The sequence below is a fragment of the Chlorocebus sabaeus genome, chromosome 1 (assembly GCF_047675955.1).
Source record: "Chlorocebus sabaeus isolate Y175 chromosome 1, mChlSab1.0.hap1, whole genome shotgun sequence".
Taxonomy (NCBI): domain Eukaryota; kingdom Metazoa; phylum Chordata; class Mammalia; order Primates; family Cercopithecidae; genus Chlorocebus; species Chlorocebus sabaeus.
The window spans coordinates 38,165,211-38,188,814 of NC_132904.1; the positions used below are offsets into that span (position 1 = coordinate 38,165,211).

The window sequence follows — 23,604 nt, forward strand, 5'->3', positions numbered from 1 at the left end:
GAACCATGGCTTTGGATGTTGCTGCTGCCTTTGGACTCTTCCTACAGGTTTCACAGTTGATTAAGGAACCTCAGATTGAAGACAATGACCCTTATTTCCACAATGCCTGCCTCTTTTCATGTCTTCTAAGCATAATTTAAATATTGTGCTGATATAGTACAGTAAACATGGTGTTGAAAACTTTATTTATGGAGAATATGCTCACGAGAAGCAATCATTTGCCTTCCCTCTCTATATGTATTTAACTGTCCTGCTCTGTGAAAGAGGGACCCCTCTGCCACAAACCTGGATGTAGAGTAGAACATCATATCTAGATTCCCTGAAGACTTCTTTTATGGGTTTGATTTTAGGGCTTAGTTGCTAACATTCAGGATAAACAGGAAAGAAAATGGCATATATTGAAAACAAGGAAAATAAACTTCCTGCCTCCTTTTGCTCAAAAGCTATTTTCCCACATTTCAAACACTAATGAGAAGACCGCTAATCCTATTTTTTCTCTCTTTTCTTTTCTTTCTTTCTTCATTGTGTTTTTTTATTTTTTGCCTCCTCTTCAGTTGATGCCATACTTTGTCATGGAGATATTTGCCACAATGCCAGGACTGCCAGGACTTTTTGTGGCTTGTGCCTTCAGTGGAACTCTGAGGTTCGTATATCAACAACAGTCTGATGATGATGATGATGGAAAGGATGACGAGGATGATGGTGTAGTGATCGACAGTATTCAGCAAGCACTCACTGTGTGTAAACTGACTTCTTAATGTTTTATTTGTATTTGTTTGTTAATTGGCACACAACATATGAGGCTAGAACTTCACTCATCATCAGTATACAGATAAGGAAAATGAGATTTAGCCAGATAGAAAAATTACCTGTGGTGAGTTAGTAAACTGCAGGGGCTGGATGTAAGCCTTGATCTGTCCCTACTCAAGATTTTTATGCTCATTATCCTACCTTGTCTGATGCTAACTGATCCCACACTTTCACATCACCTTTACATAAAGCAGCTCACTCTGCTGGCTCATCTTATTCATTCAGCTGCAATATATATAGTCATGTACCACATGATGTTTCAGTCAACGATGGACTGCATATATGATGATGGCCCTATATTTTAATACCTCATTTTATCATACCTTTTCTATGTTTAAGTACACAAATGCTTTGCAATTGTATTACAATTGCCTACAGTATTGAGGACAGTAACATTCTGTACAGGTTTGCAACCTGGGAGCAGTAGGCTATACCATAGGTGTATAGCAGACAATGCCATCTAGGCTTATGTAAGCACATTATGATGTTTGCACAATGATGAAATCACCTAACAATGCATTTTCTCAGAGTATAGCCTTGCCATTAAGCAATGCATGGCAATATATTCTGCACATCTATTCTTTGCATTCCATTCATCTCATCTTTAATAACGCACTCAGACAGCTAATAACTTCCATTTCTCAAATAAGGGCATTATTCTAAATACAAAATCATTCATGCATTTTATTATGGCAAATACTTTAGAAGGCTTATATTATACCAGACACAGTTGGTGACATCAGGGATATTGCAGAGAACAAGTCTGACATAAGCACTGTCCTTGCTTATACAGAGTTTGCTTTCTAACAGACATGGCAGATGGCCATGTGAGTAAAAAAGATAAATAAGATTGTGTCTGAAAATAGCAAACAGTATAAAGGAAATAACAGCATGTATCCTTGAGAGAGGTGAAGTCTGAGGGTCCTAATTTTGTTAGGCTCTTTAAGGAACTCCTTTCTGAATATGTGATACTTGTGTTGGAATCTAAAGGATGCAAAAAAGCCAGCTATGTGAAGAGCACAAGCAGGAACATTTACAGTCAGGGGGAAAAGCAAATACTAAAGCCCTGGGGAGACAAACTGTATGGAGTGTTTGAAGAACAGAGGAAACACTGGCACCTAAGGCCCTGGGAGGAGAGCAGGTGGAGATGAGTTAGAAGAGATGACCAAGAATCAGATTGTGGTGAGCCTTCATGAAATGGTAGAGTTTGCATTTCAAGTGAAATAGGAAGTCATTAGAAGGTTTGAAACCAACGGAGTGAGTGATATACAAATTGAAGACTTGGTCTTCTCTGTCAGGAAGATTTGAGCTTTCCTCTTTATATATAAGAAAAGTAGCCAATTGACCCAGGTTAAGGACTGCTTTTCTCATTTGTTCATTGTTTATTTGCTTTATTAATGACATTTTTGAGCACATAAAGATTTTAATTTATATTAATGTTTTACATTCTGATTTCAGGGTTAACATCATTCTCAGAAAGGTTTGTCCATTCTATGATTGTAAATAATCAACTAGACACCATTCTAGTATACTTATGGTTTTATTCAATATTAACATTATTAAATTATCTAGACTATACATGTGATATAAGAAATTAAGTGAAGTTCCTGCTTTATTTTCCTTGTAAACTAGTAACCAAGTTGTCCCATTTGTCTTTAATAAATAGGCCATTTTTCACCACTGGCTTGAAATATTACTTTTATTACATTCTATATCCTTCTTTGTAGTTGATACCTCTTCTTAATTATCTTTTACATTCTTTTGATCTGTTGGTCTTTAGCTATGCCAACACCAATAATTTTGATGACTGTGCTTTAAAATATAATTTATCTATTAGGCTGATACTCTAATTAATTTTATTTTATAGAACTTTCCTGATACCTAGGGGTTTTTAAAAAAATATTTTTAGTTGGTTCTTTGGGGTTTGATTGTAATCAAATATCTGCAAATACTCTTGACTTTTTTTCTTTGTTTTTAATAGGCATACTTCTGTGTTTATTTTCTTATGTAATTGTGCTTTGAGAACAGTAATAAATAATCAAGGTAATAACAGAAATCCTTGTTTTATTATGTACTCTAAAAGGAATATTTCTTTGATTTTACAATTTAATAAGGTATTGACTTTTGGTTTGAAAGGTATTATTTATATTTGAGAATATTTGCATAACTTATTTAAAAAGAATAAAATGCATATATTTATGCTAACTTTAGAAAAGATGTTTATCTCAGTGGTATATTTTGGTAAAATTTCAGCATTTTTGAAATGGATATATAATTTTGCTCTTTCAAAACTTTTAGCATGTTACTATGTTGACAGATTTCCAAAATAGCAATATCCTTGAATTTATATAATGACTTTACCTTAGGGTTTTAATTTAGTGTACTGCTGACTTGTTTTTACTAATACTGTTTTTAGAATTTTGCATCAATAGCACACAGAGACAGTGTCCTAGGGTGTTGGTCCTAGGATCTCAACGACACTAAGGACAGAGATAATGAGCACCAGAGACTCAAACACCAGTAAGGGTCACACTCTGTCTTTTCTTCTGTCTCTACATGCTTTATTTTTTGCCCTCTTACTCTGAGGCTCACTCTTTCCAGACTGGAGAAATATGGCTGTTAACAGAATAAATCCCCCATAAAAGAATGTTGATTCCTTTATTCTAAGTCCCAAATTTTCAAGGAAGAAACACACTGGACAACATGTGGTGTAGAGAGATTACTGCTGCCACAACCACAGGGAGACTGTGGGGACAGAGAAAGGAAAAGACAGGAGTAGGGATAGAATGGGGAGATAGTGGTTGAGACATAGGGGAAAAAATATTTGCACTATCTTGTAGCAAGCAGCTGTAGAATCTGAAAATTGACATATGGATACACCTGACTGCCAACCCAACCCTGCAAAGGTTCTTCAAACCTTACCCTTCTGGGCCAAATTCAACTTTCTGCTCTCTCCCACCCAAAAGATTCAAAGATTAACCTTGATATTGGAAACTTTCACAAGATGTATATTAAGACAAAGATTTTGGGAGCATAAAAAGTCCTTTTATTTAATCCTCTTGTCTCCTTATTTAACTTTTATGGAGCTCCAGATAGAAGAGGAGTCTGGCAGGGATCACGTATCATGTTTTAATTCTTAGAAAAATACGAATAGTACCCCCAAAGCACTTAGTTTTCAGATATGGGTCTTGGACTGTTGTATATATTACTTAGAGAAGTCATAGCTGTATCTTGTGTTCAAGTGAGCACCGGAGGATAACAGAATAATTTTTAATGAATATAAATGGAAAAGTTACAAATTCCTAGACATCTTTTGTTCATTGGCCTATTTCTTTTCCAGAATTTTTTTTCATAGTTGTGATTTTGCATCACTTAAATTGAATATTTTATCTATTACACTAGCTAAAATACTCCAGGTCTGTATGAGGAATTAAAGAAGGTCTCATGTCATTCTGCAAAGAAAACCCCAATGTTCAGGTGCTGTGTCACCTAAGCAAGTTTTAGGTCAAATAAGATTGAGCTCTGATTGGAAAGTGAGAGACGGAACATCAGAGGTTTTATGCAGTTTTGATATGTGGACACTTCCCAGTCTTATCTCTTGCCACTTTCTCTTTTACTGTTATAATATCATTCTAGCAACGCTGGTAGCTTTCGGTTGTTGAATGTAACAGCTCCTTTTTATGTTGAGACATTTATATGTAAGTTTTCCTTCTTCCTACAACATCTTTTTCCCATTTTGCATGGATCTTCCCAGTGCCTATCTGTCACTTCCTAAGGAAAATTTTCCAAACTACATATCAATTTAGGTTTCTGTATGCTCTTATAGCACCTTGCTGTTTTCCTTCACAACAATTTCACAACTGTAAGCAGGTAAATAATTGGTTGTCAAATGTTTGTGTCCCAGTCAGAGTGCAAGATCTATGTCTTCCTGGTTCACCATTGTATGCTTGATACCCAGAATGAATAAAACGATGTATAAATAAATGAATGAATAATTAATGAGTGGCAGGCTGTACTGATTCCTGGGTTAGGGTAGTCACTACTCTCTGCTTCCACTCCAACCTGAACATACACATAGACACACACACACACATATTTCCTCTGGTGCTGCCTGCTAGTTCATTTAACCTCTTGTTAAGAGGAATTAGTGGGTGTTAGATTATGAAAGCCTAGCTTCTTCACTGTAGTTCATGGAAAAAATTTAAGAGCAATAGCATGGAAAAAGATTTGAAAGATGAGTAAAGAGGCCATATAGTTCCCATGGAGTCTCAGAAGATAGAGACCTGTCTGCATCTGTTTTCCTAGAGCCCTGCCTTATCTCTCTGCCCTGGACAAGAGGGAAGGCTGGTAGTTCTGCCTTATGTAGCTTAGACCATGTTCTCACTTTTCTTTCCTTATAGCACCGTGGCTGCCAGCATCAATGCCTTGGCAACAGTGACCTTTGAGGATTTTGTCAAGAGCTGTTTTCCCCATCTCTCCGACAAGCTGAGCACCTGGATCAGTAAAGGCTTATGTAGGTACAGCTGGTGGACCTTCTATTCCATATCATGAAATGTACGTGTGGTACATGTCAAAATTCTGCATGTGCTGTTCAGGACACACTTATAAACACAAATGCACAGTGAGACATGTGAAGAATCTCACATATAGATTCTTACACTTCCAAAGATCCGGCAGCATATCAGGAAAGAATGACTAGCTAGTTTACCTTAACTAATTTTATTTTCAGATATTCTTCTGTACTTACCCTACACTCTAAAGGAGGCTTATCCAACCCATGGCCTGTGGGCCACATGCGGCCCAGGATGGCTTTTAATGGAGCCCAACACAAATTTGTAAACTTTCTTAAAGCATTCTGGATATTTTTGTAATTTTTAAAATCTTTTGTAATTTTTACAATTCTTAAAATCTTATCAGCTATCATTAGTGTTTGTGTACTTTCTATGTACTCCAAGGCAACTCCTTCTTTCAGTGTGGCCCAGGGAGGCCAAAAGATTGGATGCCCCTGCAGACTAATCACATCAATCTCTCTTGATTACACTGTGTGATGGTCATATTAGTCTCTCTACATGGGAATGTGTTGTGCTCACTATGGCCAGTCACCCTGACAAAGAAAAGCCGAATTCTTTTCTGAAGGGTTGTTCTTTATTACCAAACTCCCAGTAACCCCCTCAAAGAATAATTGCTCCTTGCTTAATCATGCAATTGCATATTATGTTTATAATCACTTCAGCACTTACCAGAGAAATTGCAGTTTCACAAGGCTTACTTTTTAAAGTATAAACAAATTATGTATTTACTAACAGAAAATATAAGTAATTTGGGAAAATTTATGTACATTGTTAAAAAAAATTATACCTATTTTTCTTGGTATGTATTATGAAATCTCGTTCTAGCAGGATTGAATCAATAATTATATGTGGCAGCAGTGAGTGTTGATACATTTTTTGTGTGCTTAATATTAGTATTTTCTAAAATTGCCCAAGTTAGTGGACAAAATGGTATCACATTTTTGCTTCAATTTACATCTTTTGAAATATAGACCATTATTTTTCAGATAGTAATGATTTGTATATTTTTGCAAAAAAATTATTTATGCTTTCTATATATTTGTTGATGAGACAGCAGAAATTTTATTGTTTGCAAAATCTCTTTACATAGAGAGGAAGTAAGTCCTTTGTTGTAGAATGTCTACCAGCTTAATTATTTTTAAACATATTTTTCATGTACAGAAAATTTCATTTTGTTTGATCAAATATATCATTTCTTTTATTATTTTATCATTTCTTTATGCTTATAAATTTCTTACATTAAAAACTTATGTTTATATTTTCTTTTAGATTGTAAGTACTTTTATATTTTATATTTAATACATCTAAATTACTTATTTGATTTATTATTTAAGATGATAAATTAAATTGTTTTTTTTTTTTTTTTTAAGACGGAGTTTCACTTTCATTGCTCAGGCTGGAGTGCTATGGCATGATCTCAGCTCACTGCAACCTCCGCCTTCTGGGTTCAAGCGATTCTCCTGCCTCAGCCTCCCGAGTAGCTGGGATTACAGGCATGCGCCACCACGCCTGGCTAATTTTTTTTTTTTTTTTTAGTAGAGATGGGGTTTCTCCATGTTGGTCAGGCTGGTCTTGAACTCCCGACCTCAGATGATCCACCCGCCTCAGCCTCCCAAAGTGCTGGGATTACAGGCGTGAGCCACCACATCCAGCCACTAAGTTTTTTTTTATATAGTTCACTTCCCCAGCATTATTTTTCCAATATTCCTGTTTTAAACATATTTTCATTAATAAAAATATATAACATAAATTTTTTTCATCTATAAGAATATATTTCATAGTATATACTTATTTTCTATAATTACAGGACTAAACCATCTTGTTTTATATTATAGCTTTATAGTATTTTATTTAAATATAGGATAGAACAATTTCTCATTTTTCTTTCAGTTTAAAAATTAAAAATGTTTCCATTGTAATTTTTACAAAAAAAAAATTGGCTATTCATTACTATTTATTCTTTGAAAATGACTTTAACGTTTATTCCATGGAACCTATCTGAACCCCCCACTGCCACTCCTCAATCCCATGGGATTGCATTAAACCTGAAAACATATTTGGAAACAACTGATATTTTTGTCAGTCTTCCACCTAGCAATATAATTTATTTTTTTCTATTTAACTGTATTGTATTTTTTAAATTTTACGTATTAACTATACTAATGTCTTCCTCTTTCAGCTCCTCTTCCTTCCTCCCCCTCGCGCTCTTCTCTTCTTTCTCTTCTCTCTTCTTCTTTTGTTCATCCTCCTCCTCCTCCTTTCCTTGATATTATGAGTAAGATGCTTTCCACATAATGTCTTCTAAACTATTTATTGTCATTGTGGAAAGCTGTAATTTTTTGTTTGTTTTTGTTTTGAAAATGATATATCTGACCATTTACTCAACTCTCGTTGATTCTTAAAATGCAAATTGATTTTATTGAAAGTGTGGTTGTTGCTTGCAAATATGAATAGTTTTACCATCCCTTTATGCTTAATTGGTTTTCTAATTTAGGTTGTTTTCCATATCTTTCACTTTTTCTCTTATTTTCATAACTTTGTCCTTTTCTTCTGTATACTTGAAGAATTCAAGTTTTTCTCTATGTTACTTTGAATTCTCCCTATATAAACTTCTTAACAATAATGATTTAAATTATGTTATTGTGTTATGTTCCTTATATTTTATTACAAAAATTAAATTATTTGGCCAAGTTTAAAAATTTTATTGTGAATTATCATGTATACATTGCCTAGATTCTCCATTAATATTTTCCTAAGCTTGCTTTTTAGCATATCCATCCAGTTGTCTATCCATCCAATAATCCATCATATTTTTGGTACATTTAAAAGTAAATTGTGAACTTCTGCATACTTCCCTCAAATTATTTTAACATGCACATTGTTAATGATAATTCACTATTTGAAAAGCTGGAAAAGAGAGCCTCAAAAGTTGCTAGCCTGATTTCATTTTAAGAGTAAGTTCCTGATAGGAAATATCATGTACTGAATTTGAAATAAAATAAAAATGATAAATACATAGTACTTGCTGTGTACTATGTTGTTCTTGGGTATATGCATATAGTTGTTGGATTAATTTACAAGTAGTTCCTTTCTACAGTGAAAGCTGTTAGAGACAGGAATCACGTTCTAACTTTATAGCACTGGCATCTAGTGCAGTGTCAAATCTATGGTTGGTATTCAATAAGATTGAATAATAGTCATGTTGGGAACTGGGCTGGATATATAGCTGACAGAGAATGTTCAAAAAGAATCAACACAATAGTTTTCTTTCCATTTCTGTCACTGTGTCTCTGTCTACCTGCTACTTTTTGCCTTTCTATTATTTAGTTTACGTGTTATTATTGGAATTCAGTGTACTCTTGAGATGATTTTTAAACAAAGATGTATAAAAAATGGCTTTTTAAAAGATGGTTTAGAAAAGACGTTATTTTTACACGTTGACTAAAACATATATGCTGATTTATTAGTGAGCTTTTATGATACCAGAAGAGCACTGTACTCTGAAGGCCCTTATGGTGATATAGAAACAAATAAATCATTATATAGCATAACTAAGGACCATAAGGAAAATACAAATAAAGTGCCAAAGGGAAAAATCTGAAAAAACTTTCCAGATGTATGAAATCTGTTAGGTAGAATGTGTAGACGTTATTTAACCATTGTTAAGATGAAAAGCTACTGGACTCCTGGAATTAGTAGCTTCTTTTTCAGCTCCTTGCTAGAGAGTGGTTGCCCTGGAATTAATTTCCACTAATTTTGTCTAGATTTAGTCTGGACCTTTCCCACATTTTTATGTAGTTTCCACATAACAGATTTCTTCTAGAAGCTTAGGATAACCCTTGAGGCTGGATACCAGTTCATTCCGCCTGACCTGAGGAAGCAGGTCATTGAAACTTTTCCTTGGTAGAGAGACTTCCTAAATGCCTCTCCTGGGGCTGATGATGGCTGAATGTGGAGGACGGTCCTCACTGAGATCCCTTTGCAAAGGGCTTGCATCAGAGACAGTTCTGAGTGCGGGCTCATGTCATCCCTTGAAGTCAGGAATCCCTCAGGAAATTACGGTTGTAATTTTTCTTTCTTTCTTTCAGGTCTCTTATTTGGCGTGCTGTGTACCACTATGGCTGTGGCTGCATCTGTCCTGGGAGGTGTTGTGCAGGTAACGAAAGAGGAAAAGACACATTTGATGTCATCAGAACTTCCCCCCACTCTCTTCTAATGTCCTGCCTCTTCCTCCAAGATCCAAAGGCTGACATTTAATATTACCAGCTCCCAGTTAAAAATACATGTAAAATTTCAACCAAAATCACTTTCAGAAGGAGAAACTATTAAAACTAGTAATAGGATAGTGAGATAAAATTAGAAACTCCTAAAAATTCAGATCTGAGAATTTATTATCCTGATATAAAAGTAGTGATAATAATAGTTAAAACAATAATAATTAACATGTATGTAACACTCTGTTCTGAGCAGAGTCCTAAATGTATTATTTCATTTAATCTTCATCACTTCTCTTAAAGTAGTATAATTAATGCACTAATTTTCCAGATGAAGAAACTAAGAAGTAACTGTCCCAAAGTTACATAATTAAAGAGTGGTAGAATGGGATATCTACTCACCTCCACCTGTCATCCAAGATGAACTCACAGCTCCCAATTCCACAAAATATCAATACTAAAAGGAACCTTATGTTTCAATTATAATCTGTTTCAATTATCTTCATTTTGCAGGTGATTACAGGAAAAAAAGTGAAAATATCCTGTTCAAGGTCTCACAGTTAGTGGAAAAACTAGGTTTATGACCCAAGTCTCCTGAGCCACCCATCCCCATTCCTCATGTTACCCAACTCACAAAACTGCATCAGATAAGTACATCTTCAGGTTCAAGCGATTCTCCTGCCTCATCCTCCCCAGTAGCTGGGATTACAGGTGCCCAGTTATTTTTTGTAGTTTTAGTAGAGATGGAGTTTCGCCATATTTGCCAGACTGGTCTTGAACTTCTGACCTCAAGTGATCCACCAGCCTCGGCCTCCCAGAGTGCTGGGATAACAGACGTGAGCCACCACACCTGGCCTTGTGTAATCTGAACATCATTTAGAGTTTCTTATCATGGTATAAGTTTTCAATAAATGTTTTTCAATTGAAGATATGAGTCACAGTAAGTGAATAGTAATCATTAATGTTTATAGAAGGCCTTCCAGTTCCCAGAGCAGTTTAACTTATTTGATCCTTCCAATGATTACTTAGATAAGTTCCATTAATTCCATTATAAGATTCAGGGAACAAATCTGGGAGAGCTAAGTGATGGAATAATTCACTTGTCTACATAAAAGAACTTACGGGACATGGTGTCCTTTCTAATAGGCCATTAACATACTGTTTTATCACAGATGCTTTATAATCCCTTCATAATGTTTGAAGCACTCTGATATATACCCATCTACACAGCAGAAGTGGCAAGGTGGTGAGGTTTGTCTTTAGTGATCTCGGGTATTTTTTAAGATTTATTTTCCTATTCATGGAACCTATATTTCCAAGTTGCCTCTTGATGTCTTGTGCTCCACAATCAGTATTTACTCTTAAGAAAGTATCATCATGTCCAACTGGTGATGATTAGAGTCACTAAATTGTTTTCCTCCAGAGATATTTCCACTGTAAGCTCCTCTGCAATTGAAGTATGAGGGGCTCCAGATAGGCAAGGACTCCTCCAAAGACTGGTGGAAAACAATTCTTGTAGTGAGGAGGAAGTTGTGAGTGATGCCCTCATCCTCCTGCCTTCGTTCAGTTGAGTATGCTGGGCCCACCTTCTTGATTGATTAAGATGTGTGCCATGCAGTTTAAGAGATGTCAAAAGGCAAGAGTGAAAACCCTGATCTCTCCTTTCCTAGGAGAGGTATTTGAGTCTAAGGTGGTCCACTCATTTCTCTGAACACATCTGACTTTGACGGGCAAAAAAAGGCAACTATAATTCCCTTATTTAATTTTCCAAACACCCTTGCTAAATTGAGTTTAATGGCATAACATTCATATTCTGAATTTACATATGAGAAGAAGACAAGAAATCAGGTACCCTAGGGATGAGATATAGAGCCAGGTTTAATTTCATTTCATGTTTCTGAAACCACCCCGTACCCATGGTATGTGTTTATGGTGGTGCTGAGGGTGAGAGTGGGGCAGTTTAAGTTCCTTAAACAAAGACCCTTTCAATGTTTTAGTTAAAGACTTTAGAAAATGTGTTCTGGAAAGTCTCATCCTGCGACATGTTCCAAGAAAGAAAATTTCCACAGTCAAAAGACTTTGGAACACACTGCACACTACATTCCACTCTCCAAAATCCACATGATACAGGGGCATATTGAAGGCTTAGAAAAATCCTCTAGTAAGGAAACCTGTTTCACTTGAAACATGTGACCACAGAACCACAATGGAGTGGAGAGTAGTAGGGCAGGAGGGGCTGGGGTCAAATAGCAGCAGGGAAGATCAGTTTGTGATTTGCCCAGCTCCCTTTGAGAAAGGTCATTCTATCCAATATGCTGCTGTCCTAATGATTATCAGCTAATTCTGCTAAGAGCTGTTAATGACTTCTAGGGGCATTGTAATCTCAACTTGAGAAAAAACTTTCTGGATATCATAACAGTTCAGCAAACAAATGGCATGCCTCAGGGATCAGAGCTCACTAATAGAGAAGGTTAGAGCAGTAATAAAAAGATAATAATAGTAGTAGTCAACACTTTGGTGCCTTTATGTGCTCCATACTCCTCAGACAGTATTCTGTGTTTTTTCTTGGATTCCACATTGAATACTCACCAAACCCCATGCCCCCGAAATGGGAAGCAAGTATTAGCATACCCACATGACCTGTGAGGAAGCTAAGGCATAGCAAGGTAAAATATCCTGCCCAAGCCCCAAAGGCAACCCTAACCCCAATGCACAAAGCTATTGTCCTGTACTTGCAGGAGTGGCTTAGAAGGTATTTGGGCATTGGGGAGGAGGCTGAATTAGATGAGCTATAAGTCTTCCTCTAATTAAACATGCTTAATATTAACAAAAGAAAGGTAAAAATTAAAATTAGTTTGCTTGTACACTACAGAAATATACATAGTTTTAAATCCAGGAACTCTTGAATTCCCCCCCACCACCACCTTTTTGTTGTTGTTGTTGTTTGTTTGTTTGTTTGTTTGTTTTTATCATGCGAAGGCCTTTTTCTTCTGAGGCATGGTGGCTAGTGACTTTGTAAGAGATTGTGAAATATTTGTCCCACAGGGGAAGATAAAATTACCTTTACTAATTTATTGACTCTTCTATGTAATCACTAGTAAATGAACTTTCAAATTCAGCAACCCTAGAAACTGCGAATTAATGCTATCAGTCAGCAGAGGAAATGCCAGGAATATTAACTGAAGTATTGATGCTGGGTAAGAAGCAAGGCTTTACCCTCATCTGCCTCCATTTTGTCAAGAATGTATCTGAGGCATTGACTTCTCTGAAATTAATCTGGAAAAAACAATCAAGCATTGCAACCCATCTTTCTGGAAAAAAGAAAAAAAACTTGCTAGAGGTGATTTGAAGTCCCTTTGGTTCTATGACCTTATTTTTTTTTTTATATAGAGAAAGAAGACTTTGAAATTCACTGAGTTTCAGCTTGGACTTCAAACTAAATTCAGGTTGCTTGCCTTTCTACTATACAAACACACACAGACACACACACACATAAATACAGTGCTTATCATTCAGCCTAGAATTTAGGAATGACTTATAGAAAGCACATAATTAATAAATGGCACAGTCAGAACTAGGACCCAATTGTATCCCAGGTCCAGGAGAGGGATGATGCCAGGAAGTCACAGATGCCCTTGAGTCGGGGGTTCATCTGGTCTGCTTTTGTTCCACAGGCTGCCCTCAGCATTCACGGCATGTGCGGGGGACCAATGCTGGGTTTATTCTCCTTGGGTCTTGTGTTCCCTTTTGTGAACTGGAAGGTAAGGATCCCACAGCCATCTTCACAATTCCTAGTCAAAAACTAGTCCTAGCCATTTCTTCCTCCTCTCACCCCTGTTTGGAAAAGCTATTTGTCTTAACCAGGAAAAGAATCCACAGAAGAATTAAATAGAGCTTGAGTCTACCTCTCTCTGACTTCAGTGACATTTTTCTGGGAACAGAAATGAAAGAAGAGCAGAGGTAGTTATGAACTACCATATATCCTGACATGAAAGCTGACTCTTTAAGGTTAAATTAAGTCTTCTCTAAATTAAAGGCCCACAACATTAATTGTAAAATAGATTCTGAATTCAAGAATAGTTTTGTTGAAACACAATTTTGAAAATTCATATTTACAAATGTAAATCTAATTGTTTTCTGTGTATAGTTACCTAGATTTATAACTAACTTTATTAAACTAATTAACTAATTTATGTAGGGGAGAAGGGACAAACTTGGGTTCTGACAGCTGGATCTTCATTTCGCTGCTCTGGCAAGCTAATATTGGTTGGATAACTGTGTATTCAGTATAAATCAAAATAAATAATTATTTGGAAAAATAATATAACAATATTTTTTAAACATTTATAATAGCAGAATTTTCTCAATCTAACAAAATTGCCATTTTCCAGTTACTGCCATCTGCACACTTACATGCATGTATTTCGAGAAAGTCTTTTGATTCCAGAAAGCTTGACTTTACACTTATTTATCTATACACTATAGGATATTCCATAATGTCTGTGTCAGATAGTATACCTGATTAGGTCTCTGTGGCTACCTGACCCTTATTGACCTTTCTCCTAGATAAATCTTGTTGGGCTAGGTAAAGAGGTTGATGGGTAGTGAGCATTCGGGTCTTTGCAGCACTTCCCAAGCAGTCTTAATCACTTGTCTGATATTGGGGTTGACAAGAATATTATGTCTTTGGGGAGATAATGTGAGGGAAGACAATATCCTAGCCACAAAAAATACGAGCTAACTACATAAGATTTTACAGTGCACTGTAAACATAAATTTATTATCTATGTTAGTACATTGTAGTTTTTTTCTATTTGGTCAGGAAAACCACCTTGATTTCTCTTACTGAAACCACCTTGTCATTTTTGGCAGCCATTGGGGCCCTCATTTACCCTGCATCAGCCTCTAAGACATGTCCTTTGCCTAGATATTTACTAAAGTATAGTAAATATTATAAATTTGTGTCACTTCTCCCCTCATCAATGGCCATGACTGATCCTACTAACCAATCATGGCTCTCCTTCCCACAGAATGTGGCTGCAACTTCAGAATCTGTCTCAACATGGTTCTCCAGCTAGCTATTAAAAATCAACCAGGGTTAGCCGTCCAGTTGAAATCCATTTGCCACTTACTGGTAGGCCAGGGGTCAGCAAACGATATGCCACAAGCCAAATCTAGCCGGCCCCCTGTGTTTGGTAAGGCCTTCAAGCTAAAAATGGTTTTGACTTAAGTGGTTGGGAAAAAAAAGTCAAAAGAAGAATAATATCTTCTGGCACAAAAATATTATACCAAATTCCAATTTCAGTGTCCATAAATAAAATTTTACTAAAACACAGCCAGCCTCTTCTGTTTGGGTATTGTTCTATAGTTGCTTACATGCTATAAGAGAAGAGCTGAGTAGTTGTGACAGATACTGCATGGCTCACGAAACCTAAAATATTTATTGTCTGACTGTTATATTAGAAATTTGCAGACCACTTGTTTAGACCAAGGCACAAGTATTCAAATCACACACACTGATTTAGTTTCTTCAAACAATAATGAAGAAAGCATTCTGGAACTCTTCCCACGGTCTCTTCTATTCTTTTCCGATTAACTAGAGAAGCCAACAGGTTTGTTTTCTCTGACTCAGAAGGCTCAGCTTCCTAGCAGTGACCAGAAACATTCGATTATATTCTCTAGTGGTCTTAATCTCTGCTAAATTGTTCTGCCTCCTCTACAAGAAAAATGATTCTTTGAATTTTCACTATTTATCAAGAAATATAAACCTTAAATGACAAGACTATTAAATTCACTTGCTAGTATTCATACTCAAACAAAAACACTCAAAACTAGGGATTCAGGGGACTCTGTCAGTTACTTAGGAAGAGAGATAGGAGTAATATTTTCTGTATAAAAGCTGTCGATAACAAAAAGTGACTCTAATATTTGAAGCTTTCCTTAACTTCTGAAAGTCTTCTAATGAGAATCAAAGTTTCAGCAGCTTTTTAAGTAGTAAGAGAAAGAAACCCTAAGGAGAAAAATAATTATTGCTAGAAATCTAAATACATTGGTCAGTGTGAAATTATCTCGTGTCTTCGTTTAAAGAACAAGTCACTCCTTAATAAACCTGCATTATGGGAATTGAGGTGACGGCAGTTTGAGTAGAGTGTTTCCAAAACATGTGGCCAAGATTTGGGGTGGAACGCCAGAATCTCTAAGGCATAGAACTCCTCATCTCATTATTCTTTCAACAGACAACTTTGTCAAATTTCCCATTAACTTTTTTCTTCTTCATCCAGGGTGCACTAGGAGGTCTTCTTACTGGAATCATCTTGTCATTTTGGGTGGCCATTGGGGCCTTCGTTTACCCTGCACCAGCCTCTAAGACATGGCCTTTGCCTCTATCAACAGACCAATGTATCAAATCAAATGTGACAGCAACAGGGTCTCCAGTGCTATCCAGCAGGTATGCTGACTTTAAAGATGGCGCTGAGTCCCAGAGAGTAGGTCACCTGGTAAGAGGGAGGTGCACTCTTCAGAGATAAGTGTGATGAGACACATCTTGCTCTCTTGTGAGACTCACTCTGGGAAGTACCCAGCACTGAAGAGTGCCACGCAGGGCTGCAGCTTTCTGCAGATGTATTCAGACATACAAAAACGGATTTGGTGAAAGAGTTAATGGGAGATATGAGTACAAAACAGAAAAATACTGGAGGGTTGAAAGGTGACTGGGTATGAGGAATATGGTGTCCTCAAAGAATAAAACTGAGTAGAAGAAGTTTGTGAGCAATGAGGATAATGCTTGTAGGTATGCGGAGTTAGGAGCGCTGCTATGAACCTATGGCTTCTAAACCAAACAATATGAACACAGGGTTTAACAAAGGATTTCCCTTTCTGCTTCTGGCTGGGGTAAGTGATCAAAAATATCAAAACACATCAGATACTATTGGGTAGAGAGAAGACTGTGGACTTTGAAATGTGAAATACCTGGGTTTGGATTTTGGTTTTACCATTTATTCCCTTTCTATCTTTGGACAAATTAGTAAGTTGTAACTTCTTGAATTCTCAGAGCCCTTGATTGAAAAATGAGGGTATTAGTACCTACTATACTTTGTTTTTGAGAGGATCAAATGAGATAAGACTATATATCTCTCTCTCTTTGTATGTATATATGTTTGTGTGTATATATATGTATATATGTTTGTATACATATGTATATATGAGAGTGTGTATATATATCAAGTGGCACTACACATGACTTTAATAAATGTTCACTCACATTCTAATTGTATGTAAGAGCAAGTCTAGAAAATACAGGATTTGTGTTACTTGTGTATCCTCAAAAGTACTTCATTTTTAGTAGCCCTTTTCTGATTATCATCAATACCTCCCTGTACGCGCTCATTTCCTCTGAGCCCAGCCTTCTCAAACTGGCCAGGTAATGTGGCAAATTACATTTATGAAAGTCTCTCTTGGCCTGGCGTATCTTCTCCTCTCCATTGTCCTTGTCAATCTTGAGGCTACTCTTGTCATTACAAAGTCCAGAAAAGTGAAATTATCTTATTTGTATTTTTGATTTCCTCCATTTTTCTATTTTCTCTTCTTTTCTAATACAACCCATTCTATCCAAGCATCACTAGATTTATTTGCTCTGAAGCGCCTTCCTGAACTCATTACTACCACATGGAGATGACTTCAATGATTCATGTCCTTATGGAATAAAATGCAACCTTTTTAATCCTGGAGCTAAATATCTGCCAAACTTTCCTGTGGTTTTAATGTTATTAACTATTGTTTTCCTTCTACTGTGAATTCTGTCTCTTCTCTTCTACCTATGCCTATCCCACTCTTTCCTACATTTGAGTCCTTAATCAAGCTATTTTCTTTATAGGAATGTCTTTTAGTGTTCATTTCCACTCTCCTAAAATCTGTTTATTTTTCAAGAGCTGTACTAGTGTCCCCCATTCCTCCATAAAATTCATTTTGACTCAGGTTCCAAATGGGCACTCCATTATTTTGCTTCCATTTGCCTTTGAGTTTCATTTTGTTTCCATGAATTTTATATCAAAGAATTTCAACCTATTTATGGTTCATCATAAACCATGTTGATTCTTCCCTCCTGCCTGTACTTACTGTATTACCTTCTTGGAATGCTAATTCCTGGCCCTGACTACCCTCTTTGCTTGATTAACTACTAATTATTCTTTCAAAATGAGCTGAGGTATCATCACATGCATTGATCTGAATTGGATACTACTATGAAGGCTGCCTTAATCTTTTATACCTTTTCTACTGAGGCAAAACCAACCCATTTTATGATAATCTATTAGCTCCTATATGTAGACTTTGTGACTTTCTCATCTTTAGATCACTAATGCCTGTCACAATCACTAGCACTAAATCTGGGCCTAATAGATGTCTGAGGAATAAATAATACAAATGAAGTGAAAGACACAATCCTCATTGTAATACTTATGATTCAGTATCTATATTATTATATTTGTAATTCAGGAATGAATTAGATTGAGTGGAATACAAAGCACATTTTGTCTAAATATAATTTTTTAAATGACAAGAAGTTATGCTTTAGGCTTTTGAGATGCCAGGCCCTAAAATGAATTCTGAGCAGTCCTCTACATCACTGTGGGTCTTTAGAATGCACGGAATTGGTGACATGTGCTGTTTTCCACAGACCTGCAATAGCTGATACCTGGTACTCAATCTCCTACCTTTACTACAGTGCAGTGGGCTGCCTAGGATGCATTGCTGCTGGAGTAATCATCAGCCTCATAACAGGTTGGTTATAATTCCTCTCTTTGGGACTAAAGAAGATACGGGCTAGTGCATGCATTGGTGGACTGGCTGACTGTCTTATTGGTTTGAATTCAAGTTTCTCAAAAAAACCCTTCTTCCCACAGAGATGTCTACTCTCTCAAAGCTGACATACAAAGGCGCCCTTCATTATTATATATCTGATTATTAATATATAAAACATGTATTCACGGGAGGCTGAGGAAGCAGAATCGCTTGAACCCAGGAGGTGGAGGTTGCAGTGAGTTGAGATGGTGCCATTGCACTCCAGCTTGGGCGACAGAGCAAGACTCCGTCTCAAAAAACAAACAAACAAAAAACCACATATATTCAAATATTTCTCATATATTATTTAAAAAAAAAGATGCTTTGACACATGTCCCCCAGAAGCTTGAGTATAAAAAACCCTCTGTAATATAACAATCAGTAAATAAGGTTAAATATTCAGAGTGGTTCTTTTCCCCTCATCTCAGTAAGAGACGAAATTTTTGTCATCACCATCTTGCTATCTCATGAAGTCAGTCTTTGCTAACTTACTAGAAAAGCAAAACACTATTGTTTTTGCCTATGTTGTCCTTTGGAGGCTGCTCCTCTAAGGTCGTGGAGTTCTCTGCAGTGAACAGCTTCATTGTCAGCCATTTTTAGCAAAGTGTCTACCATCCATACTTGCCCTTTTGATGGATTAATATCTTTTTTGTTTCAAAGCCCATGAGGGATTCGTAGTGGTGGTGAGAGTGTGGGAGATAGTGGGGTGGAATAAGTTCACTGTACTCTTGTCCCTCCACCTCCTTGGAGTACGTATTTCAGCTGAAAAATGTTTAAGATATTCTACTTTTCCACGACTATTATATACCAGTGAACAATGGCCAACGTTCTTACTCAACACGAAACCTGAGTGGCAACATTTCTGATGACTGTGTACTAGAAATGTTATATGCAAGTTCCGATGCCCTATTGTTCTGCACATGATGTCAATAGACATTCAGTGAAATTTAAGAAGATATTGACTATGTTAAAGAATTGACTATAAATCTTGTAACCCCAGTCTTTCACATAATAACAGCTCTCTCAATGTCTTCATTTAAATAGTTTCAGGCGAAAGATTGTTTATTCATTTTGTTTAGATTTTGCCTTAGTACCCTGACATCCATGACTCCTTCCTTGATGCTAGAGGAGTATACCTAGACTTTTCAGTTTAGTAGTCGGTCGCCACTAAGAAGACAGCCAAGAGTTCAGTTGCCTGGACGTTTCCTTCTAAAGCAGGAAATGTGTGCACATGAAATCCAGTGGTTTGTCAGCCTATATTTACCATGTGTTCACCAGAATTAGCATGCTGTTATGTTGATACAGCAGCACTTATATTAAATTTGATTGAAAATTCTTACACATTTTCAGCATGAACAACTCTTTTGGTATTAATCCCTATGTTTTCTTTTTATCCAAATGAACCAGGTCTTAGTGAAATGCCCTTGAGACCAAAAGCAAACACTCTAACAAAGTCTAATTATGCCTTCAAACATTTGGAAAAATTTTTGAACATGACCAGCAGATGTTCTTGCCTCCTGGTGCCTGTCTTCCAAATGAGGCCTTAGTGCTAGCCTGATACCCTCAGGTCTGCTCACCAAGAGGCTTTAACAAATCTTCTGTAATACCCACTGAATCTTTTAAAAAGTCTTACAATGTTGAAATGTAGAATAGGGTCAGTAAGGAAGGACAGAGGCCTTTTGTGAACCTGTTCTCCTTGTGTTATATTTTATCTTGATCTTATTTGGTCTTAATAGGTGATGTATTCAATTATACTTCTTCCAGATAAAATATGGCACCTAAAAGATATGCTGTTTATGTTACTCATATATGTTGACACATAGAATCATGTCTGTGCTGATTAGCAACTCCGGGAAGTTTACATCATTAATCATTTTGTGTATCAGCTGCTGAAAGGAGAACTTGGGCTAAGATACACTTTAAATTCTTCATTATTACTGATACAATTCTGCTGGGTGGCTGAAAGTTATTTTTTCATTTTTCCCTTTTAGACATGTGAAATGAAAATATCATTTCCTAAATCAAGAACAAATACCATTGTTGGTGTATCAAGTGACCAAAACATCCCATTATCAGGACAGCATGTAGAGATGGATGCTATTCTGTTTTTTTAGTGTACAGTAGTTTATATTTATCTGAATCTTACTGTATTTTTCTCTTTTACTATAAAGCTGCATGTCTCTGATATGAAGTCTTTAGTTATCAGTCTATTATTTTTATATTTTAGATTATGGTTCCATACATTAAGGTTAAATCTGGCCTACTACCTATTTTCTTTCATTCTTTTCTTTCTTTTTGTTTTTTTTTTTAATCAGTTTTCTAGAAGCAGAGCTTGCCCATTTATTTGCTTTTGACTATGGTTGATTTCACTCTACAGAGGCAGAGTTGAGTAGTGGCAACAAACATCTGGCCAGCAACGCCGAAAATATTTACTATCTATCTCTTAACATACAAAAGTTAATCTTTGTATTAGATAATTCATCTCATCAGAGAAATTTACTGTACTACTTTATAAATTGTCAGGAATTGCGCAGCTCTGTATAATGATGTGAGATAGATAAAAAATATTCTAGCTTTCAGTTTGCTGTGGTGAAAGCTGATACCATTCTAATTTCTGATTCTTGTACGTAATCTACCTTATTTCAGTCTCTCTCTCCTCTTTGTCACACAGACACACACACACAGATACATACACACACACACACAGATACATACACACACACACACAGATACATACACACACACAGACACATATACACACATACACAGACACATACACATACACTCATACCATTCTTTCTGTTGAAAGTTTATAGACCATCTTTTTATTCATAGGTTTCTGAAATTTTATGTCCTTGCCACTCCTAATCTGACTTTCCTGACTTGCAACTTAAGCCTATATCTTGTACTCAGGACTTCTGCTGAGAGTTTTGGGGCTTGTGCCCAGTAGAGAGACCATGTAGGGAATGGATTCTAGGTTGCATTCGGCTCATGGAGTCAGTACCTTGGCATAGAGTTGCTTCTGCTTAGAGGAAGGGGAACTTTCCTCAAAACCACCCCAAGTTACTATACATCTAGTGATGTTTCCTCTATAAGCATGAACTTTCTTTTCCTTAGGAAAAACCCACTTGTCTACAGGAAATGATCTCATCCCCTTTGACCTTCTTCTCTTTTCTCACCTAATATGTCTACAGTCCTGCAACCTCTTGACGAACTCCGTTTCACCCAATTTTCTCAACAGTCCACTGATGCTCAATCCCCAAGGTCTTGCTCATGAAAAAGATGATAAATCCATGATTGAAGGCAAATACAGAGCTTCTGGTTTGAGAGTTTGAGTTTCACTTTCAACTTTCCTATCTGTGAGAATTATAGCCCTATACTTTGCTTTACCATCTACTATTTCCCAAAGGCAATATTATCTTTTTCTAGAAGAAAACGAAATCTAAGTCCATATGAAGCAGAGAGTCCTGTCCAAATCTCAGGACCTGCTCTTCAGAGACAATAGATCACCATCATTTGTTGGAGTGTTTGATACTTTTGTGGTTCATTCAGAGACAAAACTCTTCTCTGTTTGAAACCCTGGAAATGACTTTGTCCCAAATTAAATTATTCTGATTCAGAGATGCCCTTGCATAGAATTTTAAGGTTGTACAGCCCCTCCTCTGCCACTCACACATATGCACACATTAAGACAAATGGAGGGTTACAGAGTGTGAGATCACACATGTTTAACTAAACATATACTTCATCATTTATCAGCTCATAGAAAAGTTCACCATTTCCTCATCCATGAAAAGAGAATAACAATACTTACCTATTTATAGGGATTAGTGATAATCTATGTAAAATGTGCCCAGTATGTAGAATATACTGACTAATTGATAAATATTATTATCAACACTAGTAGAATTCTATGTGGTCAAATGTCTTTTGACAGGGTGATGTAATGCCAGGGAATAGATTGTTTAAACCTCAATTTAGAATTTTAAAAATCTACATTTTTGGCCAGGCACAGTGGCTAACGTCTGTAATCACAGCACTTTGGGAGGCTGAGGTGGGCGGATCACCTGAGGTCAGGAATTTAAAACCAGCCTGGCTAACATGGTGAAACCTCATCTCTACAGAAAAAAATGCAAAAAATTAGCCAGGTGTGGTAGTGCGTGCCTATAGTCCCAGCTACTCCAGAGGCTGAGGCAGGAGAATCACTTGAACCCGGGAGGCAGAGGTTGCAGTGAGCTGAGATCATGCCACTGCATTCCAGTCTGGGCAATAGCATGAGACTCTGTCTCATACAAAAACCAAACAAATCTACAGTTTTTTTTCTTGTCTCTAGAAAGCAGTTTGAGAAAAAGTTTGTGGATGGGCACAGTATCTGGCACTTAAAAGAAATTTGATCAACGGTATAACCGCTACTCCACTCTTCCTTCTAGTATCTTTACACTACATTGACTATGGGACTAATAACTATCATTGAATGATATAGGGTATTAGTGAATAGTCTTTATGACTTAAAATTTGCATAAATTCTGGGAGGAGCAACATCACTGGGGTTTACGTCTTGTTTTGAATATCAATTTGACTCTTGTTCCACAGTAGGATTTGAAGAAATAGGACATTGAACAGGTATGTTTTGAGGAAGGGAAAAGGAGGTGTGAGGCATGAGGAGGTGTGAGGAATGCTTAAAGTACCTGGGAGGAACATGAGGATATTGCTTGTTCAGGATGTTAGGGTGAAAGAAAAGAAGGAACAATAAAAATACTCTTTCTAATTTTACAAATACTGACTTAGATGATCTCAAATATTAATATATCTGGTTTGGCTAAAAAATCAAGAGCTTTTTTAAAGGAAGAAATTGCATAATTACTGCTATCCCCTCTGTTGGCCAAAGAAGGGTACTAGTATAGTTTTCTATAATAGATATTTTAAAATCAATAGGTTGTCTCTGTTTAACTCTACAGTCATGAGTCTACCTGACCTGATAATTTGTTGATGTTTAAAAATGAACTCCTACCTCTTTTAGCAGTTAACCAATTTCTGTTTATTAACCACTCAGTCTTGTTTTCACTTTTATTCTAAAAAGTAACCTACTTTTCAAGTTGACAATGTTTAAATTTGTAAAGGAAGACCTGGAGGCCTGCAACTATCTAATCTATTTGTTCTTTTGTTAATAG

At 36.4% G+C, this 23,604-nt stretch overlaps 1 protein-coding gene across 1 annotated transcript in view; it reads left to right on the top strand.

Moving 5' to 3' along the window:
• SLC5A12 (solute carrier family 5 member 12) overlaps positions 1 to 23,604 on the top strand; it is a 50,484-nt gene that overhangs the window by 24,420 nt on the left and 2,460 nt on the right. The window contains exons 8-13 of the mRNA XM_008003868.3: positions 555 to 643; positions 5,211 to 5,323; positions 9,470 to 9,537; positions 13,270 to 13,356; positions 15,877 to 16,043; positions 18,270 to 18,373. Of these exons, the coding sequence (XP_008002059.1) occupies positions 555 to 643; positions 5,211 to 5,323; positions 9,470 to 9,537; positions 13,270 to 13,356; positions 15,877 to 16,043; positions 18,270 to 18,373 (628 nt within the window). The remainder of the gene's footprint in view (positions 1 to 554; positions 644 to 5,210; positions 5,324 to 9,469; positions 9,538 to 13,269; positions 13,357 to 15,876; positions 16,044 to 18,269; positions 18,374 to 23,604) is intronic.